Genomic DNA, 20,844 nt, shown 5'->3' with positions numbered 1-20,844 from the left:
ACGCACTCTTCCTCTCTGATCCGTGGTTCTCAGCGCTTGATTGGATATATTGATAGCAGCGCGGTCATGTGTCTCTAGACGTAAATGCTGGACTCGGGAGTGCGCCCACAAGTTAACCCCCCCCCCCAGGGGTTTACCGATGCGAGAGCCACCGGGGGACCCCAGAAGACAATGATCGGGGCCAAACTAACTGCACAGTGGAGGCAAGTATATGTTTGTTTAATAAAAAAAAAAGGGGGGGGTTTACAAACTTTTTAACTCTAAATGTGAGATCTGAGGCCTTTTTGACCCCAGATCTCACATTAAGACCCCTTTCACACTGGGGCGGCGTCGGCGGTAAAGCGCCGCTATTGTTAGCGGCGCTTTACCGTCGGTATTCGACCGCTAGCGGGGGCGGTTTTACCCCCCCGCTAGCGGCCGAGAAAGGGTTAAAAACCACCGCCGGTGGTATAGCCGCGCTGTCCCATTGATTTCAATGGGCAGGAGCGGGGAAGGAGCGATGAATACACCGCTCTTTCCCCGTTCCAAAGATGCTGCTGGCAGGACTTTTTTCCCGTTCTGCCAGCGCACCGCTCCAGTGTAAAAGCCCTCGGGGCTTTCACACTGGAGACAAAACAGCGCCACTTTCGGGTCGGTTTGCAGGCGCTATTATTAGCGCAATAGCGCCTGCAAACCGCCCCAGTGTGAAAGGGCCCTCAAGAGGTCCTGTCATGCTTCTTTTTTTGCAGGATGTTTACATTCCTTGTAATAGGAATAAAAGTGACCCAAAAACTTTTTTTTTTTTTTTTTCCACAGGACAGTGTAAATAAATTAAAAAATTTTAAGCGCCCCGCCGAGCTCGTGCGCAGAATCGAATGCATACTTAAGTTGTGCCCGCATATGAAAACTGTGTTCAAACTACACGTGAGGTATCTCACCGATCGTTAGCACGAGAGCAATACTTCTAGCACTAGACCTCTGTAAATCAAAACTGGTAACCTGTAAAAAATTTTAAACGTCGCCAATGGAGATTTTTGAGGGCCAATGTTTGTCGCCATTTCACGAGTGAGCACAATTTTGAAGCATGACATGTTGGGTATCAATTTACTAGGCGTAGTATTATCTTTCACAATATAGAAAAAAAATGTATCTAACTTTACTGTTGTCTTCTCATACTTTTATTTTTTAATAAAAAAAAAAAAAAAAACAAATTCCAAAACAATTGCCCTTGTAAGACCGCTGCGCAAATACGGTATGACAAAGTATTGCAACAATGACTGCCATTTTATTCTCTAGGGTGTCTGAAAAAAAATATATATGTTTGGGGGTTCTAAGTAAAAAAAATTATCTTGTAAACAACAAATCTCAAAAAGAGGCTTGGTCCTTAATTGGTAAAAATGTGTTTTTCATTGTGATTAAAAAACCAACTGGTCAGATGATAGCTACCCTGTTATGAAACAGCTTAGCTCAGCTATTAAGAGAAGTATTAATATACACATTTTGGCATGATAAAATTGGGAGAGTCCTTGAGATGCAGAATCCAAGCAATTGTGATTCAAGACTTTTTAGATCCTCTTCAGACAAATCTTTATACATTCATTTGGGCAAATTGAACCTTTTCAAACATTTGCTTATCTCCTATGAGAATCTTCCATATCAGCTAAGTTTTGCAGGATATTTGCCACTGCCAGGTCTTTACTGGTCTCATTCTTAGGTAGAGCTATTTTCTGCATCAAGTGTGGCCAAAATTATTGCCAATCAAAATGCATTTGCCTTATATTCCTGGCAGCAGAATACAGTGCTTACTGCTGGCAGCTTTAGCCGCTGGTGAAAATCGCATACAGAAAAAATCTGACAGATGGATCAACCCAAGTTGATCCATCTATTGACTTGGGTACAATCAGCATACCCTTACATAGATCAAAATTTGGCCATTATTTGCTGAACCGACAGAATTTCGATAAGTACATGGCCAGCTTTAAGCCTAGTACACATAGGCCGAATATATAACGGCTGGCTTCTGTCAGCCGTGCATGCTGGAAAACCAACAGCCGACCGGCTCCCAATCAGTGCTCTCAGCCAATGATAGAGAGTGCTGACCGTAGTGGGTCATCCCCCTGTCAGAACACAACAGCTCAGCAGGGTGAGATTGTGATACTAACATCAGATTGTTAGTACAGCGGCTCCGCTGTCAGATTTTTTTTTTTTTTTTTTTGTTCAACCCAACTCATGGTGTGTACTAGGCTTTAGTTTGCGGTTTACTCACACTTGTAAATGACTACATTCGTACATCTCCTGAAATAGATACCTTAATTAGATTGTATGATGGACATTGTTAATAAGTTCAGGTTTAATAGGGGGATTTGTGGATTCCCATTTGCTGTAGGGCAGATCTGTTTCTTATAAATACTCATTCATCCATTAAAGGATTTCTGTCATCAGAGAAATATGTTCATTGCTGATTTCTTGTTCTGAAAAATGCTGTAGTTGCCTGGTTGTCAACCCAACCCACTGTCCAAATTCTTTGTGTCACTGAAGCCAAACAAGTCTACAGCTAAAGACTTGCAAAGCTGGCTTTCCGGATTTGCTGACTTGACAGTGACCTAGAAAGCACTGAAGTATTGTTGCCTATAGGATGTGTCGGTTTCATCATATGAGGTCTAAGGACCTTCCTGTTTGGCCATATTTCCCCCATTGGTAGGTCCCTATGTAGCATCCCACCTGTATACTCTTAAGCCATACTCGGTTCGAATTACGACCGGTTTAACAGGAACCGGCCGCGATTCAAACTGTTAATGGCCAGACTGAATGTACCAAGTTAATCGATTGATCAACTTTGGTGCAACCAGCCTACCGGATTCTCTTGCGATTATCACTGTCTTCTTCCGGCGGGGATGGCTGCCACTACCAGGAGAAGACAATTGCTCAGCAGGAGGGATTCCCCTGTCGATGCTGTCTGTGTTGATGGGAGAATCGTTCGATTTTCACGCAAGTTTAATTTGGCAAGGAGGAGTGCGTACCCCTTTAACATGTGCCCAAGCTACCCCTGGCAGTTTATACAGTATCTCACAAAAGTGAGTACACCCCTCACATTTTTGTAAATATTTTATTATATCTTTTCATGTGACAACACTGAAGAAAAGACACTTTCTACAATGTAAAGTAGTGAGTGTACAACTTGTATAACAGTGTAAATTTGCTGTCCCCGCAAAATAACTCAACACACAGTCATTTAATGTCTAAACCGCTGGCAACAAAAATGAGTACACACCTAAGTGAAAATGTCCAAATTGGGCCCAAAGTGCCAATATTTTGTGTGGCCACCATTATTTCTTATCGTACATCACGGGACACAGAGCCATAGTAGTTACTATGTGGGTTATAGGCCACCTTCAGGTAATGGACACTGGCACGCCCTAAGACAAAAAGTGCACTCCCTATATAACCCCTCCTACTACTGGGAGTACCTCAGTTTTTTCGCCAGTGTCTAAGGTGTTGGTCACAAGTAAAGATGTGCTGTGCTGAGCTCCACTGTAACAATCCTTGCTGGGGCTAGCCATGCAGACCGGATCCATTCTTTTTGACCGAATGGTACCCGGGCCTCGTATCCGAAGAAACGAGGTCTTGCCTGTAACGCTTCTCTTTTTTTAGAGAGCTGGACCCCGGGATCCAGTACTTTTTGGTAGTAAGGTCATAAAGTTTTACTGGCGGGATGCTATTAAAGGTCCACGATAGTGGGTTTCCTCGAGGATCCCCAGCTCCTGAAGGTTTAACGGAACCCACTGTGAAGGGTGAAGATTGGGCCTATTGGTTTACCACAGAAAACCCTGCGGCGGAAAAGGTTAGTGGAGTTTTCTAAGAAATGTTTTAAATTCTGTTATGAATGTCTCCTTTTAAATTTGTAAATGTTGTCATGCCTATGTACTCACCACTGGGGGCTGTATTGAGCACTTACGTCTCATGCTTCTCAGTAAGCCACAATGTGATCCAGGAAGCCAAAGTCCTTTCTCCTCCGGCCAGCAGCAAGACCTCCGGTAAGCCTAGGGGGGTCCTTCTCCCCACCAGGCGCTCCATGTGCAGATTTTCTCCCCCTCATCCTCGGGGTGTGTGGAGGGGGGGAGAGCGCCAAATTAAAATAAACGGCATGAATGGACGCCGTTCTGCGCTTACAGCTCCCCCCTCGCCATTCCTTCCTCCAGACTGGGATCCCCATAGGATCAGAGCGCGGGGAAAGCGCATTTTTAAAAGTTACAGGGGAGGGGCTGTAGAGGACGGGGGGTGGGGCTTAGCCGTGCGTTGGCGTCCTCCAACGTTCAGCGCGGGGAAGGTTTAAAAGGCACCATTTGTGCTATTTTATGCTGCCGGAGGGACACGAGCAAAAGTGGTATTAAGAGGTTTGGTGACACAGGCACTCCTTTTTGACACATTTACAGCATCAGGCTGAGCATTAATAGCAGCGATAGAGCTGGACTATTGCTCATGCAGTGGATACATTCCTTCTGGTAGTGCCTCTGCTTTGTGCATCGGGCTATGAGCGGAAGGGGGGTGAAAAACACCTCAAGAAGGGGCTCTAAAAAGACTACCGCAGTCACACGGCAGCCTAGATCCATCTCAAAAAAGATGGCACCCTCCCTTGAAAGTAATATGGCTGGTCAGAGTGAGCCATCAGAAGGGGCAAGTGTTGCAGCTGCTCTTAACTCTGCAGCCCCTATGTATATTACCCAGGAGGTTTTTTCTTCAACCATTTTAAGCTTGGAGCAAAAAATTAATGCTTTATTTGCATTCCAGACTGGGGGCTAAGTGTAGCAGGTCCCCATCCATTGCTCAGGACCCTCATTCTGAGGAACAAGGAGCAAGAGAGGACGATTTGCCTCCTAAGGACCAGGAAGAGGCTAACGTCTCCTCTTCTGAGGAAACTGATACGGAGATATCGGGTTCGCAGAAAAGATTGTTGGTACAATCTATCACGGGGTTGGTCCGCTCTACATTTTTACTGCCAGCAGCGCAGTCAGTCGATGAGCCCACTTCTGGTTTGGGTTCACTAAAGCCTTCCTAATCTGATCATTCTTTTCCTATCCATTCATGGCTAAGGAAGCTTATGTATTCTGTATTTTGATTTCTCAGATCAAACGTTCCCAGAGAATCAATGAAAAAGAAGGTTCTCTCTTTCTAGCTCTGGATCAACTCTTATCTCAAGGGGTGATATCGGAGGCCCACTTGGAAGAGCGAGGTTTGGGCTTTTATTCAAACCTGTTCACGGTTCCAAAACCAAACGGGGATGTCAGACCGATATTTTTTTTTTTTTTTATCTCAAACATCTAAAGCGGTTTTTAAATATCCGTTCCTTTTGCTTGGAGTCAATCCGATCAGTAGTATCCATCCTACAAGGGGGAGAACTTCTGGCGTCAATCGACATCTAGGATGCTTATCTCCATGTGCTGATTTTCCCCGCTCATCGGAAATTTCTATGCTTCGAGATAGAAAATCTTCATTTTCAGTTTTTGTAGCTCTACCTTTCGGTCTGGCTTCTGCACCTCGAGTGTTTACAAAGGTCCTGGCTCCTCCTTTAGCCAGGTTAAGGGCCAAAGGTATAACTATACTAGCCTACTTAGACGATCTACTCTTGATAGATCAATCGGTAGCCCGCTTAAACCAAACTTTGGTCACCGCAGTCAGCTACCTGGAAGACCTAGGTTGGATTCTCAACCTAGAAAAATCCTCCTTAAAACCATCAAGGAGTTTGCAGTACTTGGGGCTGATCATAGATACAGCTCAGAAGAGCGTGTTTCTGCCCCAGGAAAGGATCAGTTCCATAAAGGAACTAATTCAGTTGGTCAAAACAAAGAAGAATCCTTCTATTCGACTTTGCATGAAATTGTTGGGAAAGATGGTGGCTTCTTTCGAGGCCGTTCCTTATGTGCAGTTTCATTCAAGACTTATACAAAACAGTATCCTGTCTACTTGGAACAAGAAGGTCCAAGCTCTGGACTTTCCAATGCATTTATGCCCCTATGTGCGTCAGAGCCTCAATTGGCGGTTGATATCCAAGAATCTTCAAAAAGGGAAATCCTTTCTGCCAGTCACCTGGAAGATGGTAACAGATGCCAGCCTTCTGGGCTGGGGAGCAGTCCTGGAAGAAGCATCTGTCCAGGGGAAATGGTCCAACTCAGAGAGGATCTTGCCCATCAATATTCTAGAGATTCGGGCACTACGCCTGGCCCTGGAGGCCTGGACGCTCAGACTATGGAATTATCCTGTCAGGATTCAATCCGATAATGCCACAGCAGTGGCCTAAATCAATCACCAAGGGGGCAGGAGAAGTCGTGCAGCCCAGAGAGAGGTGAATCATATTCTTTCTTGGGCATAAAGCAACATTCCTTGGCTGTCAGCAATTTTCATTCCAGGGATAGAAAATTGGCAGGCGGACTACTTGAGTCGCCAACAATTGTTCCCGGGAGAATGGTCCCTTAATCCAGACATCTTTCTGTCAATACGTCAAAAATGGGAAGCTCCGGTCATGGATCTGTTTGCGTCCAGGTTCAACAACAAGATCGACAACTTTGTGTCAAGGACAAGGGATCCGATGGCATGCGGAACAGATGCCTTGGTCTTTCCATGGGACCAGTTCTCACTGTTCTATGCGTTCCCTCCTTTTCTGCTGCTTCTGCATCTTCTTCGCAGGATCAAGCAAGAAGGGAAGGAGGTGATTCTTGTGGCCCAGGAGATCTTGGTTTGCCGAGATCATAAAAATGGCAGTAGGGGACCCTTGGACCCTACCACTGTGGTCAGACCTTCTCTCGCAAGGTCCAGTATTCCATCCTACCTTACAAGCGCTAAATTTAACGGTTTGGCTATTGAGACCCACATTCTAAAGGACCATGGGCTATCAACTTCAGTAGTTTCTACTGTGATTAATGCTAGGAAGCCGGCCTCCAGAATCATATACTATAGAGTCTGGAAGCCATATGTCTCCTGGTGTGAATCCAGGGGCTGGCACCCCAGAAAATGTCATAGGTAGGATCCTTGAATTCCTACAAATGGTATTAGAGATGAAGCCGGCCTTGAGTACTATCAAAGGCCAAGTGTCGGCCTTATCCGTATTTTTTCAACGACCACTTGCTTCACACTCTCTGGTTCCTAACTTTTTTCAGGGGGTAACGTGGATTTTTCCCCCAGTTAGATCTCCCCTAAACCCTTGGGACTTAAATTTAGTCCTATCGGCTTTACAAAAACAGCCTTTTGAGCCAATTCGAGATATTCCCTTGGTCCTCTTGACGAGGAAAATAGTTTTCTTGGTTGCCATATCTTCTGCAAGAAGAGTATCAGAGTTGGCTGTTCTTTCTTGTAAAGAGCCATATTTGATTATTCATAAGGATAAGGTTGTATTGCGACCTCATCCTAACTTCCTACCGAAGGTAGTATCAGGTTTTCATTTAAACCAGGATATTGTTCTGCCTTCATTTTTTCCAGAACCTCGTTCTATGGAAGAAAAGTCACTACATTCTCTTGATGTGGTGAAGGCGGTCAAGGTCTATTTGAAAGTGCCCGCTCAGATTCGTAAAACAGATGTTTTGTTTGTTGCCAGAAGGTCCTAAGAGAGGACAGGCAGCATCGAAGTCTATTATTTCTAAATGGATTTGTCAAGTGATTGTTCAAGCTTATGGTTTAAAGGGGAAAGTTCCTCCTTTTCATATTAAAGCGCACTCCACCAGGGCTGTTAGTGCTTCTTGGGCAGTGCATCACCAAGCCTCCATGCTCAGTTCTGCAAGGCCGTAACTTGGTCTTCAGTCCATACATTTACCAGATTTTATCAAGTAGATGTAAAAGGTCATGAGGATGTCGCCTTTGGGCGCAGTGTACTGCAGGCTGCAGTATAGGTCCTCTAGTCTCTTGGTGCCCTACTTTTGTTGTCTCCCTCCCTTCAGTTGCCATTGCTATGGGACATCCCACATAGTAACTACTATGGCTCTGTGTCCCGTGATGTACGATAAGAAAATAGGATTTTTATAACCGCTTACCTGTAAAATCCTTTTCTTTGAGGTACATCACTGGCCACAGAGGTCCATCCCTTCTTTGGTATACACGTGTATTGCTTGGCTACAAAACTGAGGTACTCCCAGTAGTGGGAGGGGTTATGTAGTGAGTGCACTTTTTGTCTTAGGGCATGCCAGTGTCCATCACCTGAAGGTGGCCTATAACCCACATAGTAACTATTATGGCTCTGTGTCCCGTGATGTACCTCAACGAAAAGGATTTTACAGGTAAGCTGTTATAAAAATCCTATTTTTCCAGCACTGTCTTAACCCTCTTGGGCATGGAGTTCACCAAAGCTTCACAGGTTGCCACTGGAGTCCTCTTCCACTCCTCCATGACTACATCACGGAGCTGGTGGATGTTGGAGACATTGCGTTCCTCCACTTTCTGTTTGAGGATGCCCCACAGATGCTCAATAGGGTTTAGGTCTGGAAACATGCTTGGCCAGTCCATCCCCTTTACCCTCAGCTCCTTTAGCAAGGCAGTGGTCGTTATCTTGTTGGAATACTGCCCTGCGGCCCAGTCTCCGAAGAGAGGGGAATCTTGCTCTGCTTCAGTATGTCACAGTACATGTTGGCATTCATGGTTCCCTCAATAAACTGTAGTTCCCCAGTTCCGGCAGCACTCATGCAGCCCCAGAGCATGACACTCCCACCACCATGCTTGACTGTAGGCAAGACACACTTGTCTTTGTACTCCTCACCTGGTTGCCGCCACGCACGCTTGACACCATCTGAACCAAATAACTTTATGTTGGTCTCATCAGACCACAGGACATGGTTCCAGTAATCCATGTCTCTAGTCTGCTTGTCTTCAGCAAACTGTTTGTGGGCTTTCTTGTGCATCATCTTTAGAAGAGGCTTCCTTCTGGGACAACAGCCATGCAGACCAATTTAATGCAGTGTGCGACGTCGGTCTGAGCACTGACAGGCTGACCCCCCACCCTTCAATCCCTGCAGCAACGCTGGCAGCACTCATACGTCTAATTCCCAAAGACAACATCTGGTTATGATGCTGAGCATGTGCACTCAACTTCTTTGGTCAACCATGGCGAGGCCTGTTCTGAGTGGAACCTGTCCTGTTAAACCACTGTATGGTCTTGGCCACTGCGTTGCAGCTCAATTTCAGGGTCTTGGCAATCTGCTTATAGCCTAGGCCATCTTTATGTAGAGCAGCAACTATTTTTTCAGATTCTCAGAGTTCTTTGCCATGAGGTGCTATGTTAAACTTCCAGTGGTCAGTATGAGAGAGTGAGAGCGATAACACCAAATTTAACACACCTGCTCCCCATTGTAACACATGACACCGGGGAGGGAAAATGGCTAATTGGACCCAATTTGGACATTTTCATTGAGGGGTGTACTCACTTTTGTTGCCTGTGGTTTAGACATTAATGGCTGTGTGTTTAGTTATTTTGAGGGGACAGCAAATTTACACTTATACAAGCTGTACACGCACTACTTTACATTGTAGGAAAGTGTCATTTCTCCAGTGTTGCAACATGAAAAGATATACTAAAATATTTACAAAAATGTGAGGGGTTTACTCACTTTTGTGAGATACTGTATACCACACACAAAGAACCAATGCTTTATTTCATCCTAGCTCCATGAATGTCAGACAGGAAATGTGGTGTGGTGGGTAGCACTCTCGCCTAGCAGTAAGAAGGGTCGCTGGTTCGAATCCCAACCACGACACTACCTGCCTGGAGTTTGCATGTTCTCCCTGTGTCTGCGTGGGTTTCCTCCGGGTACTCCGGTTTCCTCCCACACTCCAAAGACATGCTGGTAGGTTAATTGGATCCTGTCTAAATTGTCCCTAGTATGTATGAATGTGAGTTAGTGACCTTAGATTGTAAGCTCCTTGAGGGTAGGGACTGATGTGAATGTATAATGTATATGTAAAGCGCTGCGTAAATTGACGGCGCTATATAAGTACCTGAAATAAATAAAAATAAAATAAATAAATAAAAGCAATATTATTTACGTTGTCCGATATCTCAGCCAACACATATGTACTCAAAGTGGTGTTCCACCGAAAAGTGAAACTTCCACTTATCTGATTGTTCCTCCCCTGCCACTTTTGGCACCTTTTTGGGGGGGGAGAATGGGTACCTGTTTTTGAAAGGTACCCGTCCCCACTCATGTCGGTTCTCGCCACAGCATGGTACGTCAGAAATTAAGCCCTCTTCTCCTTCCCCTGCTGCTGGGCCAGTAAGAGAGCGCAGCGCGCTTCATGCATGCGCAGTAGAGACCCGGCTGTGAAGCCGTAAGGCTTCCCTGCTGGGTACCCTTACTGGCAATGGCAGCAGCAGCTACTGACAGCCAATGGAAACATCAGCTGGGGTGCTGACATCTCTTGATTGCAGGACAGGTAAGTGTCCTAATATTAAAAGTCAGCAGCTACAGTATGTGTAGCTGCTGACATTTAACTTTTGTAGGGGGATAAAGGGAAATAAGTTGATTAGAAATATATTTGTTCCTTTTAATTCACTGAACAAATAAGCTTAATTATATTTAAAACCATTATGTATTAAAGAACCCTGCGTCTTGTTCTATTGAAGTTATTATAAGGCTGTTAATAAATTAATCAGGGTTATAATTCGGTTGCAGTTTCTATTTACAACTTTACGATATTAAACTAATGACTGTTGGCTCATTTTGGGGACAACACAGTTTTTTTTATTTTTTCATCGGTTTTCATAAACATCTCAATTTTCTACTATACACAAACTGTGATCCAGCTATATGTTAACATGTCACCAGCATATGTTAAGTATTTGTTGTGCATGTGGGAATTTCACATTTTTGTCTCGTAAACCAATCAGTGTTGAAGACCTAACGTCCACTATTATTGCATTATATTTAAATGTTAAGTGTCTGTGTGTTGTGTATTGTTAATTTCCTATCCTTTCTTTATCATAGATCCAAGTAATAGAAGATGATAGAAACAACAGGGGTTCTGAACCTTTTGTCACTGGCCTGAGAGGACAAGTTCCTCCACTTGTAACAACTAACTTCTTTGTCAAAGATCAAGGTACAGTGCTTAGATGCTTGCTATTTATCTGCCAGATAATATTACCTCCTCCTTTCCCTCTGATATTGTGTGTGTGTGTGTGTGTGTGTGTGTGCGTGTGTGGTAGTTTGCGACAAACACTGGTAAGACATTGTAAATAATAAACAGAAGATTGCATTAGGTAGAGCGCAAAGTGTAGAAAGATAGACTATGGGGGTTATTTACTAAAGACAAATCCACTTTCCACTACAAGTGCACTTGGAAGTGCAGTCGCTGTAGATCTGAGGAGTACATGCAAGGAAAATAAAAAACAGCATTTTTGCTTTGTACATGATTGGATGATAAAATCAGCAGAGCTTCCCCTCATTTCTGAACTTATCCTCAGATCTACAGCAACTGCACTAACAAGTGCATTGTGCAAAATAGATTTGCCTTTGGGAATTCCATTTGTGTTATTTTTTATTGCTGTGCAAGTTCCTGTTGTGTTTTTTTTTTTTTTTTTTTGTAGAAAAGGATTAGAAACCCTGTAATGAGAAAAAAAAGTGTGTTTTTTATATATATATTTTTTTTTTTTTTTCCCCTGTGTGGTAACTGGGACTGAATGAGAGAAGATATTGCTAAGGGGGCTACAGATACCAGTTAATACAGAAAACAAATTCCCCGTGCATTGCAGCTGTGCCCGCACTGCATGAGTTAACTATTAGTTTTGTCTAGGGCTGAAGACAAAGCTTATACTCACCCAATCCTTTGATCATCCAGAAAACTGCACACTCCCCAAATTCCAGCCGTGGACTGTTCCTATCATCCTCTCCCCTAGACATAAATGAGCAGTTAACCTATGCAGTGCAGGCACTGCCCCACCACATGGGGAAACTTTTTTTTTTTTCCTGAAGTACTGCTTTAAGGCCCCTTTCATACTGGGGCAGTGGGGGCATCGGCGGTAAAGCGGCGCTATTTTTAGCGGCGCTTTGCCGCCAATTTCACGGCGCTATTCGGCCGCTAGCGGGGCGCTTTTACCCCCCGCTAGCAGCTGAGAAAGGGTTAAAACCACCACAAAGCGCTGCAGCAGCGCTATGCCGGTGGTATAGCCACGCTGCCCATTCATTTCAAGGGCAGGAGAGATGAATACACCGCTCCTTTGCCGCTCCAAAGATGCTGCTTGCAGGAGTTTTTTTAACGTCCTGCAAGCGCACCGCTCCAGTGTGAAAGCACTCTGGCTTTTACACTGGAGAGACAGGAGCAGCGCTATGCAGGCGCTAATTTTAGCGCCTGTAAAGCGCCTCAGTGTGAAAGGGGTCTTAAGCTCACTTCTTGAAAGCTACAAAGTTCTCCCTTGCAGTTTGGCCGTGCCCACACTGCAAGGTTTAACTAATCGTTTAGTCTAGGGGACCATGAAAAACAGTTTTACTTACCTAATCCTCCACTCCCACAGGCCCCTCTGTGCTGCTAGATCAGTCCCCACGGCCTCTTTTGCCCTGCGCTCTAGAGGTCTAAGGTCTTTTGACATCCTTTAAGACTGATGCAGTGACTATAGCCCTGTGTTGGAAGTGAGGATATCGAGGGACTCTCCACTGTTAGGGCGGAGGGTAGCGCTATTTGCCAGGTGAAAGGAGGATCAAGCAAATAAAAGCACTTTAATCAGATCCAAGACTGAATGAGCTTTTGACCCCTTGCAGTGCAGGCGCAGTTTCACTGCAAGGAAAGACTTTTTTTTTAGTTTTCTGGAGTCCTTACTAAAATTTAGAACCCTTTGCCTGTGGTGCCACTTTTAAAGTATATGTGCATATTTTAGCTACATTGATATCTGTGAATCTACTGATCGTCTTGGCATGCACTTTTTACAGGAAGTAGCCTCTGCTTATGCATTTTTGATCATTTTGATTTGCTCGTGTTTGTAACCGGTTTAGCAAAAAAACTGACACGTTTTTTTCACTTTGCAATCTAGGAAATGCAAGTCCAAGGTATATCCGATGCACATCATACAACTTTCCTGCCAGCTCAGACATGGCAAAGCAGTCCCAGGTCCCACTTGCTGCTGTTATTAAACCACTGGCAACGCTGCCATCTGATGAGGTGAGTGAGCAGTTGTAGATCTTTCTATCTATTGCTACAGCCCAACTCAAGCCCAAACTTCTTTCTTTCTAGTTTTGGATGGATCCTGAAGGGGGTTAAAAACACTTTTTTAAATTGCAGTCTGTGTCCCTGTTTGAAAGCTTTCTCCCCATTTCTTGTTTCTAAAACATACAGGAAGTGAGGACAACGACGGTTAAAATTTAGTAAGCATTCTAGCTCCTCTCTGGTTTACTGAATGCGTTTTTTTAATGCTATTTGTGTCCTAGTTGGGCATACCACCTCCTCCTGGTTATTAAAGCAGGACTTTACCCATAACAACTTAATAAAAAATTATTTTCTTTTAGCAAGGGGGCATACATTCCACATTAATAATTAGGCTAGGAAAATTAGTGCGTGCTGTTATTTGCTTCTAGCATTGTTTCTGTTTCTTCTTGCTGGAGGCTACCATTTTGCTGAAGCCCAGAGTCCCTGAACAGCATTAAATCATAAAGCAGAACAAAGCCAATTTTAATGGTTTTAAAAAACAGATATATTCCTGGAGTGCTGGGGTTGCTAACTGTCATATTTCCTCTTGTCCTCAACCAAACTATCAAACCATCAAATGGCTGGTTTTATAACTGATCACATTTGCAGCACCATGGAAGTTGTTGTAGATCAAACAGAAGCGGCTTCCTTGACTGTAAAGGATAGGAGGGTTTCATTCTGCTTTAGGCTCCATTCACACTTGTACAACTCCAAAGTTGCGCTGACATTGGAGTGTAACTTTGGATATGGGCAACTTGGATACGACTGGCTTTGACCAGTGATAATGGACAACTGTTGCACACAAGTTTCGTTGTATAACATTCAGGTACGACTTTCATGCAACTTCTGAGGGTTAACTTTGAAGTCTATGTCCCTCAAGTTGCATGAAAGTCGAACCAAAGTAGTGCATGAACTACTTTGAAGTTGCTGCAACTTTTAAGTCCCTCATATATGAATGGTTATCATTGGAAAACTTGGGGAACGACTTGTCATGCAACTTTGATGTCCAAGGTTGCATGACAATCACACAAGTGTGAATGGAGCCTTAAGGCCCCTTTCACACTTGTGCGACTTGTCTTGTGACTTGGGACTGCAAAGTCCCATGACAAGTTGTTCCCCCATGATTTGCAATGATAACCATTCATATATGTGCGACTTCAAATCGTGCCGACTTCAAAGTAGTCCCTGTACTACTTTGGTCCAACTTTCATGCGAGTTGAGGTCCATAGACCTCAAGGTTTACACAGGCATTCCTTGAAATCGCAGCAAAATAGCTTAACTTTTAAGTCGTGGCAGTGTGAAGGGGGCATAAGGCTGTCAGCAGATCAGCCTCTACAAATTCAGCGGTGCCTAAAAATGGAGAGCAACTGAGCATGTGCAGAGCAGGTGAGACAGTGTATTGCTGGATTTTTTTCTGTATAGCCCTTTTTTTTTTAATGTTTTTTACATGGCTATACCTGCAAAATGGGCCAGCCTGAAGTCATCTAGCTGGACTTAATTTTCTGACTAAAGTTCCACTTGAAAATTGTTTTGTGGCATTTTATTGTATGTTAAGACCCACACATTCACACATGGTTACCTAGAAAGTGAGGAATTTTCTTGTTCATGATTTATTGTGAAATCTGCAGGCCCCCTTTTACATTCTGTTTCTCGTCTGTGTACGTAGTTTTATCTGCATCGTTTAGCTGAAACATAACTGTGAAGAGGTAATACTGCCTGTGTATATAAGTTCATAAAATGAAAATGCACTTTTTGTTTTGAAGTGATCAGAATGTTAATTATGAATAGTGAAAGCTACAACTGCTTGAAATAAATGTAGTTGAATTTGCGCTGCTTGAGTAATCCTGTATGTGTTTGTTGTATAAAATATGCCTGGACGTGACAAGTTATAATCCTGGGTGAGTGCAGGAAGCAGAGTATAGTGTGTTGTGGATGTTGCTGTGGACACCAGAGTACATCAGTATTCTGTATGGTACTTAGCCAGGGATAATATTACACTCTGTTTAGCACTTTGACACTTGGATGAGTTTTTTCAATCACTGTTGTGGGAGAAAATAATTTTACTAAGTTTACTGACTTTTACTTCATAGTTGTGTCTGAAAATGTAATTGATTCTCCCTTTACACCTTGTAGGCTCCCCCCTGTGTGGTTGATCATGGCGAGACTGGACCTATTCGCTGTAATAGATGTAAAGCTTACATGTGTCCTTCCATGCAGTTCATTGAGGGTGGGAGGAGGTTTCAGTGCTGCTTCTGCAGCTGTGTCACCGAAGGTGAGTTTCCAATGTTGCTAAAGGTTTCCAGGATTTATAGCCCAGCAGTACAGCCGTGGCCAAAAGTTTTGAGGAATGACACAAATATTTCATTTTCACAAAGTCTGCTGCTTCAGTGTTTTTAGATCTTTTTGTCAGATGTTACTGTGGTATACTGAAGTATAATTACAAGCATTTCATGAGTGTCAAAGGCTTTTATTGACAATTGCATTAAGTTTATGCAAAGAGTCAATATTTGCTGTGTTGAGCCTTCTTTTTCAAGACCTCTGCAATTCGCCCTGGCATGCTGTCAATCGACTGCTGGGCCCCACATCCTGACTAATGTCAGCCCATTCTTGCATAATCAATGCTTGGAGTTTGTAAGAATTTTTTTTTTTTTTTTGTTCAACCACCTATTGAGGATTGACCACAAGTTCTCAATGGAATTAAGATCTGGAGAGTTTCCTGGCCATGGATCCAAAATGTCCATGTTTTGTTCCACAAGCCACTTGGTTATCACTTTTGCCTTATGGCAAGATGCTCCATCATGTTGGAAAAGCCATTGTTCATCACCAAACTGTTCTTGGATGGTTGGGAGAAGTTACTCTTGTATAATGTTTTTGTACCATTCTTTATTCACGGCTGTATTATTGGGTACAATTGTGAGTGAGCCCACTCCCATGGCTGAGAAGCAACCCCACACATGAATGGTCTCAGGATGCTTTACTGTTGGCATGACAGGACTGACCTCACCTTTTCGTCTCCGTCACAAGGTTTTGTCCACATGCCCCAAACTATCAGAAAGGGGATTCGTCAGAGAAAATTACTTTACCCCAGTCCTCAGCAGTCCAATCCCTGTACCTTTTGCAGAATATCAGTGAGTATATGCAAATTGCCATAATAAAAACTGAGGCAGCAGACTTTGAAAATTTAGATTTGTCATTTTTAACAATTATTCTTATTTATTTAGTCATAGGAAACATTGAGAGCATACATAGGAGAAAAACATCACACATCATTAAATTTAAACATCTCAGATTTTAAAAACATATCATTAAATCAATCATGCAGTGAATTGAGGAAATAACTCTCCCCTTCAGCATTAAGAGCCATGCGAAAAAAGAAAAAGGGATAACCCTATATATCAGTGGTCATCAACCCTGTCCTCAGGGCCCACTAGAATACTGCAATCACTGAGCAGAAAATGATATCATCTTTGATGTATTTCAGTTATCTTGCAAACCTAGCCTGTTAGTGGGCCCTGAGGACAGGGTTGATGACCACTGCTATATATTGCCTCCTAACCTTTACCATGTAATTGGCAAAAGACCCTCTACACTGCCTCCCCTATAGTCCCAAGCAATTTTATACCCTTATATATTAACAAAAACAAACCAAGGGGAAAAAAAGAAAAATTGTTAATATATAATTCTTCTAATATTTGTCATTTTTAAAACCTTTGACCACGGCTGTACTTTCTGATATACTTGTTATGCTTTACACCTAGAGCAAAAAATTATTATAGATTTTTTTTTTTTTCCCTTTTCGGTAGTCTGCTAATGTGTATTGTTTAGAAAATAAAATCCCTCTCTAGGTGAACCACATACAGGTGCATCTCACAAAATTAGAATATCATCAAAAAGTTAATTGATTTCAGTAATTCAAATCAAAAAGTGAAACTCATATATAGATTCATTACACACAGAGTGATATATTGCAAGCCTCTTTCTTTCAATTTTGATGATTATGGCTTCTAGCTAGTGAAAGCCCCAAATTCAGTATCTCCGAAAATTTGAATATTGTGAAAAAGATCAATATTGTAGACTCATGGTGTCACACTGTAATTAACTCAAAACACATGTAAAGGTTTCCTGAGCTTTTAAATGGTCTCTGTCTGGTTCAGTAGGTTACACAATCATGGGGGGGATGACTGCTGACTTGACGGTTGTCCAGAAGACAGTCATTGACACGGGGAGGGTGAGTAACAAAAGGTCATTGCTAAGGAAGCTGGTTGTTCAGATTGCTGTATCCAAGCATATTAATGGAACATTGAGCGGAAGGAAAAAGTGTGGTATAAAAAGGCACAAGCAGCAGGGATAACCACAGCCTTGAGAGGATTGCGCAAAGAGCATTTAAGAATTTGTGGGAGATTCACAAGGAGTGAACTTCAGCTGGTGTCAGTGCTTCATGAGCCGCCACTGCACACACACACACGTGTCCGGGACATGGGCTACAACTGTCGCGTTGCTTGTGTCAAGCCACTCCTGAGCCAGAGACAACATCAGAAGCTGGGCTAAGGAGAAAAAGGATTGGACTGTTGCTCAGTGGTCCAAAGTCCTTTTTTCAGATGAAAGTAAATTTTGTATTTCATTTAAAAATCAAGGTCCCAGAGTCTGGAGGAAGAGTGGAGAGGCGCAGAATCCAAGTTGCATGAGGTCCAGTGTGATGTTTGCACAGTCAGTGATGTACTGGGAAGTCATGTCATCTGCTGGTGTTGGTCCACTGTGTTTTATCAAGTCCAAAGTCAGTGCAGCCCGCTACCAGGAAATTCTAGTGCACTTCATGCTTCTCTCTGGTGACCAGCTTTGTGGAGATGCTGATTTTATTTTCCAGCAGGATTTGGCACCTGCCCACACTGCTAAATGTACCAATACCTGGTTTTAATGATCATGGTATCACTGTGCTTGATTGGCCAGCAAACTCGCTTGACCTAAACCCCACAGAGAATCTGTGGGGTATTGTCAAGAGGAAAATTAGAAATGCCAGACCCAACAATGCAGATGAACTGAAGGCAACCTGGGCTTCATAACACCTCAGCAGTGGTGTGGCCTCCATGCCAAACCACATTGAAGCAGAAATTCATCCAAAAAGAGCCCCGACCAAGTATTGAGTGCATACTATACTGTACATGAACATACTTTTCAGTAAGTCAACATTTCTGTATTAAAAATCCTTTTTTTTTTTTTTTTTTTTTTTTTTTTATTGGTCTTATGTAATCTAATTTTCTGATACTGAATTTTGGGTTTTCATTAGCTGTAAGCCATAATCATCAAAATTATAAAGAAATGCTTGAAATACAGTGGGGATAGAAAGTTTGGGCACCCCAGGTAAAAATGTGTATTAATTTGCATAACGAAGCCAAGGAAAGATGGAAAATCTCCAAATGGCATCAAATTACAGATTAGACATTCTTATAATATGTCAAAAAAAGTTAGATTTTATTTCCATCATTTACAGTTTCAAAATTACAGAAAACAATAAAATGGTGTCTGCAAAAGTTTGGGCAGAATTTATAGCATGCACTGCCCCCTTTGCAAAGCTGAGACCTGCCAGTGTCCTGGATTGTTCTCAATCATCTTCTGGGAAGACCAGGTGATGTCAATCTCAAAGGTTTTAAATGGCCAGACTCATCTGACCTTGCCCCAACAATCAGCACCATGGGTTCTTCTAAGCAGTTGTCTAGAAAACTGAAAATAGTTGACGCTCACAAAGCTGGAGAAGGCTATAAGAAGATAGCAAAGCGTTTTCAGATGTCAATATCCTCTGTTCGGAATGTAATTAAGAAATGGCAGTCATCAGGAACAGTGGAAGTTAAAGCAAGATCTGGAAGACCAAGAAAAATATCAGACAGAACAGCTCGCAGGATTGTGAGAAAAGCAATTCAAAACCCACGTTTGACTGCACGATCCCTCCAGAAAGATCTGGCAGACACTGGAGTTGTGGTACACTATTCCACTATAAAGAGATACTTGTACAAAGATGATCTTCATGGAAGAGTCATCAGAAGAAAAACTCTTCTACGTCCTCACCACAAAAATCAGCGTTTGAAGTTTGCAAATGAACATATAGACAAGCCTGAGGCATTTTGGAAACAAGTTCTGTGGACAGATGAGGTTAAAATAGAACTTTTTGGCCAGAATGAGCAAAGGTACGTTTGGAGAAGAAAGGGCACAGAATTTAATGAAAAGAACCTATGTCCAACTGCTAAGCATGGGGGTGGATCAATCATGCTTTGGGGTTGTATTGCAGCCAGTGGCACAGGGAACATTTCACGAGTAGAATGAAAAATGGATTCAATAAAATTTCAGCAAATTTTGGATGGTAACTTGATGCCATCTGTGAAAAAGCTGAAGTTAGAGAGGATGGCTTTTACAAATGGATAATGATCCTAAACACACCTCAAAATCCACAGGGGATTACATCAAGAGGCGTAAACTGAAGGTTTTGCCATGGCCTTCACAATCTCCTGACCTCAACATTATTGAAAATCTATGGATAGACCTTAAAAGAGCAGTGCGTGACAGACAGCCCAGAAATCTCAAAGAACTGGAAGACTTTTGTAAGGAAGAATGGGCAAAGATACCTCAAACAAGAATTGAAAGACTCTTGGCTGGCTACAAAAAGTGTTTACAAGCTGTGATACTTGCCAAAGGGGGCAGTACGAGATATTAACTCTGCAGGGTGCCCAAACTTTTGCAGATGCAATTTTTTTGTTTCCTGTAATTTTGAAAGTGTAAATGATGGAAATAAAATCTAACTTTTTTTGACATATAAGAATGTCTAACCTGTAATTTGATGCCATGTGGAGATTTTTCCATCTTTCCTTGGCTTCGTTATGCACATTAATACACATTTTTAACGTGAGGTGCCCAAACTTTCGATCCCCACTGTATATCACTCTGCGTGTAATTAATCTTTATAAAGAGTTTCACTTTTTGAGTTGAATTACGAAAATTAACTTTTTGATGATCTAGTTTTTGAGGTCCACCCTTGTACATTCCAAGCTTTTTAGCAAATGGTTTTGTATCTTCTTACTTTCTATTCCTAACAAAAATGTTCCACCACACTCTTTCCCAAACTGATTTCTAAATGAGAACGCTTCATTAGCGGCACCTGGGCAAAAGGCCCCTGATAAATTTTCCGAATTCCATCCTTTTCCTGCTATTTCAGCTGACATTCAAGCCGTAGGTGGCCCTGCAAGCACCACCTGGCTCAAAAGTCGAATTTTAAATCGACCTGAGCCAGGTGGAAAATTTTCAACTGAACAGCGACTGCATCCTATGATATGCATTTTTTTTTTCTTTTGCGGTGGTGTGCAAGAACAAAAACCCATAAGTGCATGTGAACACACATAAAAAAGTGCACTTAAGGGTGTGCTTTTAGTCCACCCCTGAAAGAGTAAGAAGTTACCCTGAACCCCCGGGGTGCAAGGTTCTTCACATGGACAAGGTTTTGAACATGGCTTGCCTAGCCAAAAGGCCTAGTGGACCCCTCTCCTCATGGTCAGCCGAAGCCGACCAATGAGTACTAGGTTGAGGGGCTTTCCCGAAGAGATATTCCACCGATTCAGGGGAGGAAGGAACCTAATGGCCACACATCCTCCCCCTAGACTTCAGGGCAGGCCCAAGGACCCACACCCTACCATCCAGTGAAAATAACACACACACAAAATTGAAAAGGTGACAAAA

General features: G+C 42.9%; 1 protein-coding gene across 6 annotated transcripts in view; it reads left to right on the top strand.

The window, feature by feature from the left end:
* The window catches only part of SEC24C (SEC24 homolog C, COPII coat complex component), a 90,728-nt gene that overhangs the window by 36,603 nt on the left and 33,281 nt on the right, over nt 1–20,844 (top strand). For all 6 annotated transcript variants that reach the window (XM_073596677.1, XM_073596680.1, XM_073596679.1 and 3 more), the window contains 3 exons: nt 10,938–11,049; nt 12,974–13,101; nt 15,259–15,397. In XM_073596677.1, the coding sequence (XP_073452778.1) occupies nt 10,938–11,049; nt 12,974–13,101; nt 15,259–15,397 (379 nt within the window). The remainder of the gene's footprint in view (nt 1–10,937; nt 11,050–12,973; nt 13,102–15,258; nt 15,398–20,844) is intronic.

Source organism: Aquarana catesbeiana, linkage group LG08 (genome assembly GCF_042186555.1).
Source record: "Aquarana catesbeiana isolate 2022-GZ linkage group LG08, ASM4218655v1, whole genome shotgun sequence".
In the NCBI taxonomy this organism is placed as follows: domain Eukaryota; kingdom Metazoa; phylum Chordata; class Amphibia; order Anura; family Ranidae; genus Aquarana; species Aquarana catesbeiana.
The sequence above is the reverse complement of the archived record's forward strand: the minus strand, read 5'-3'. Positions and strand labels throughout refer to the sequence as shown.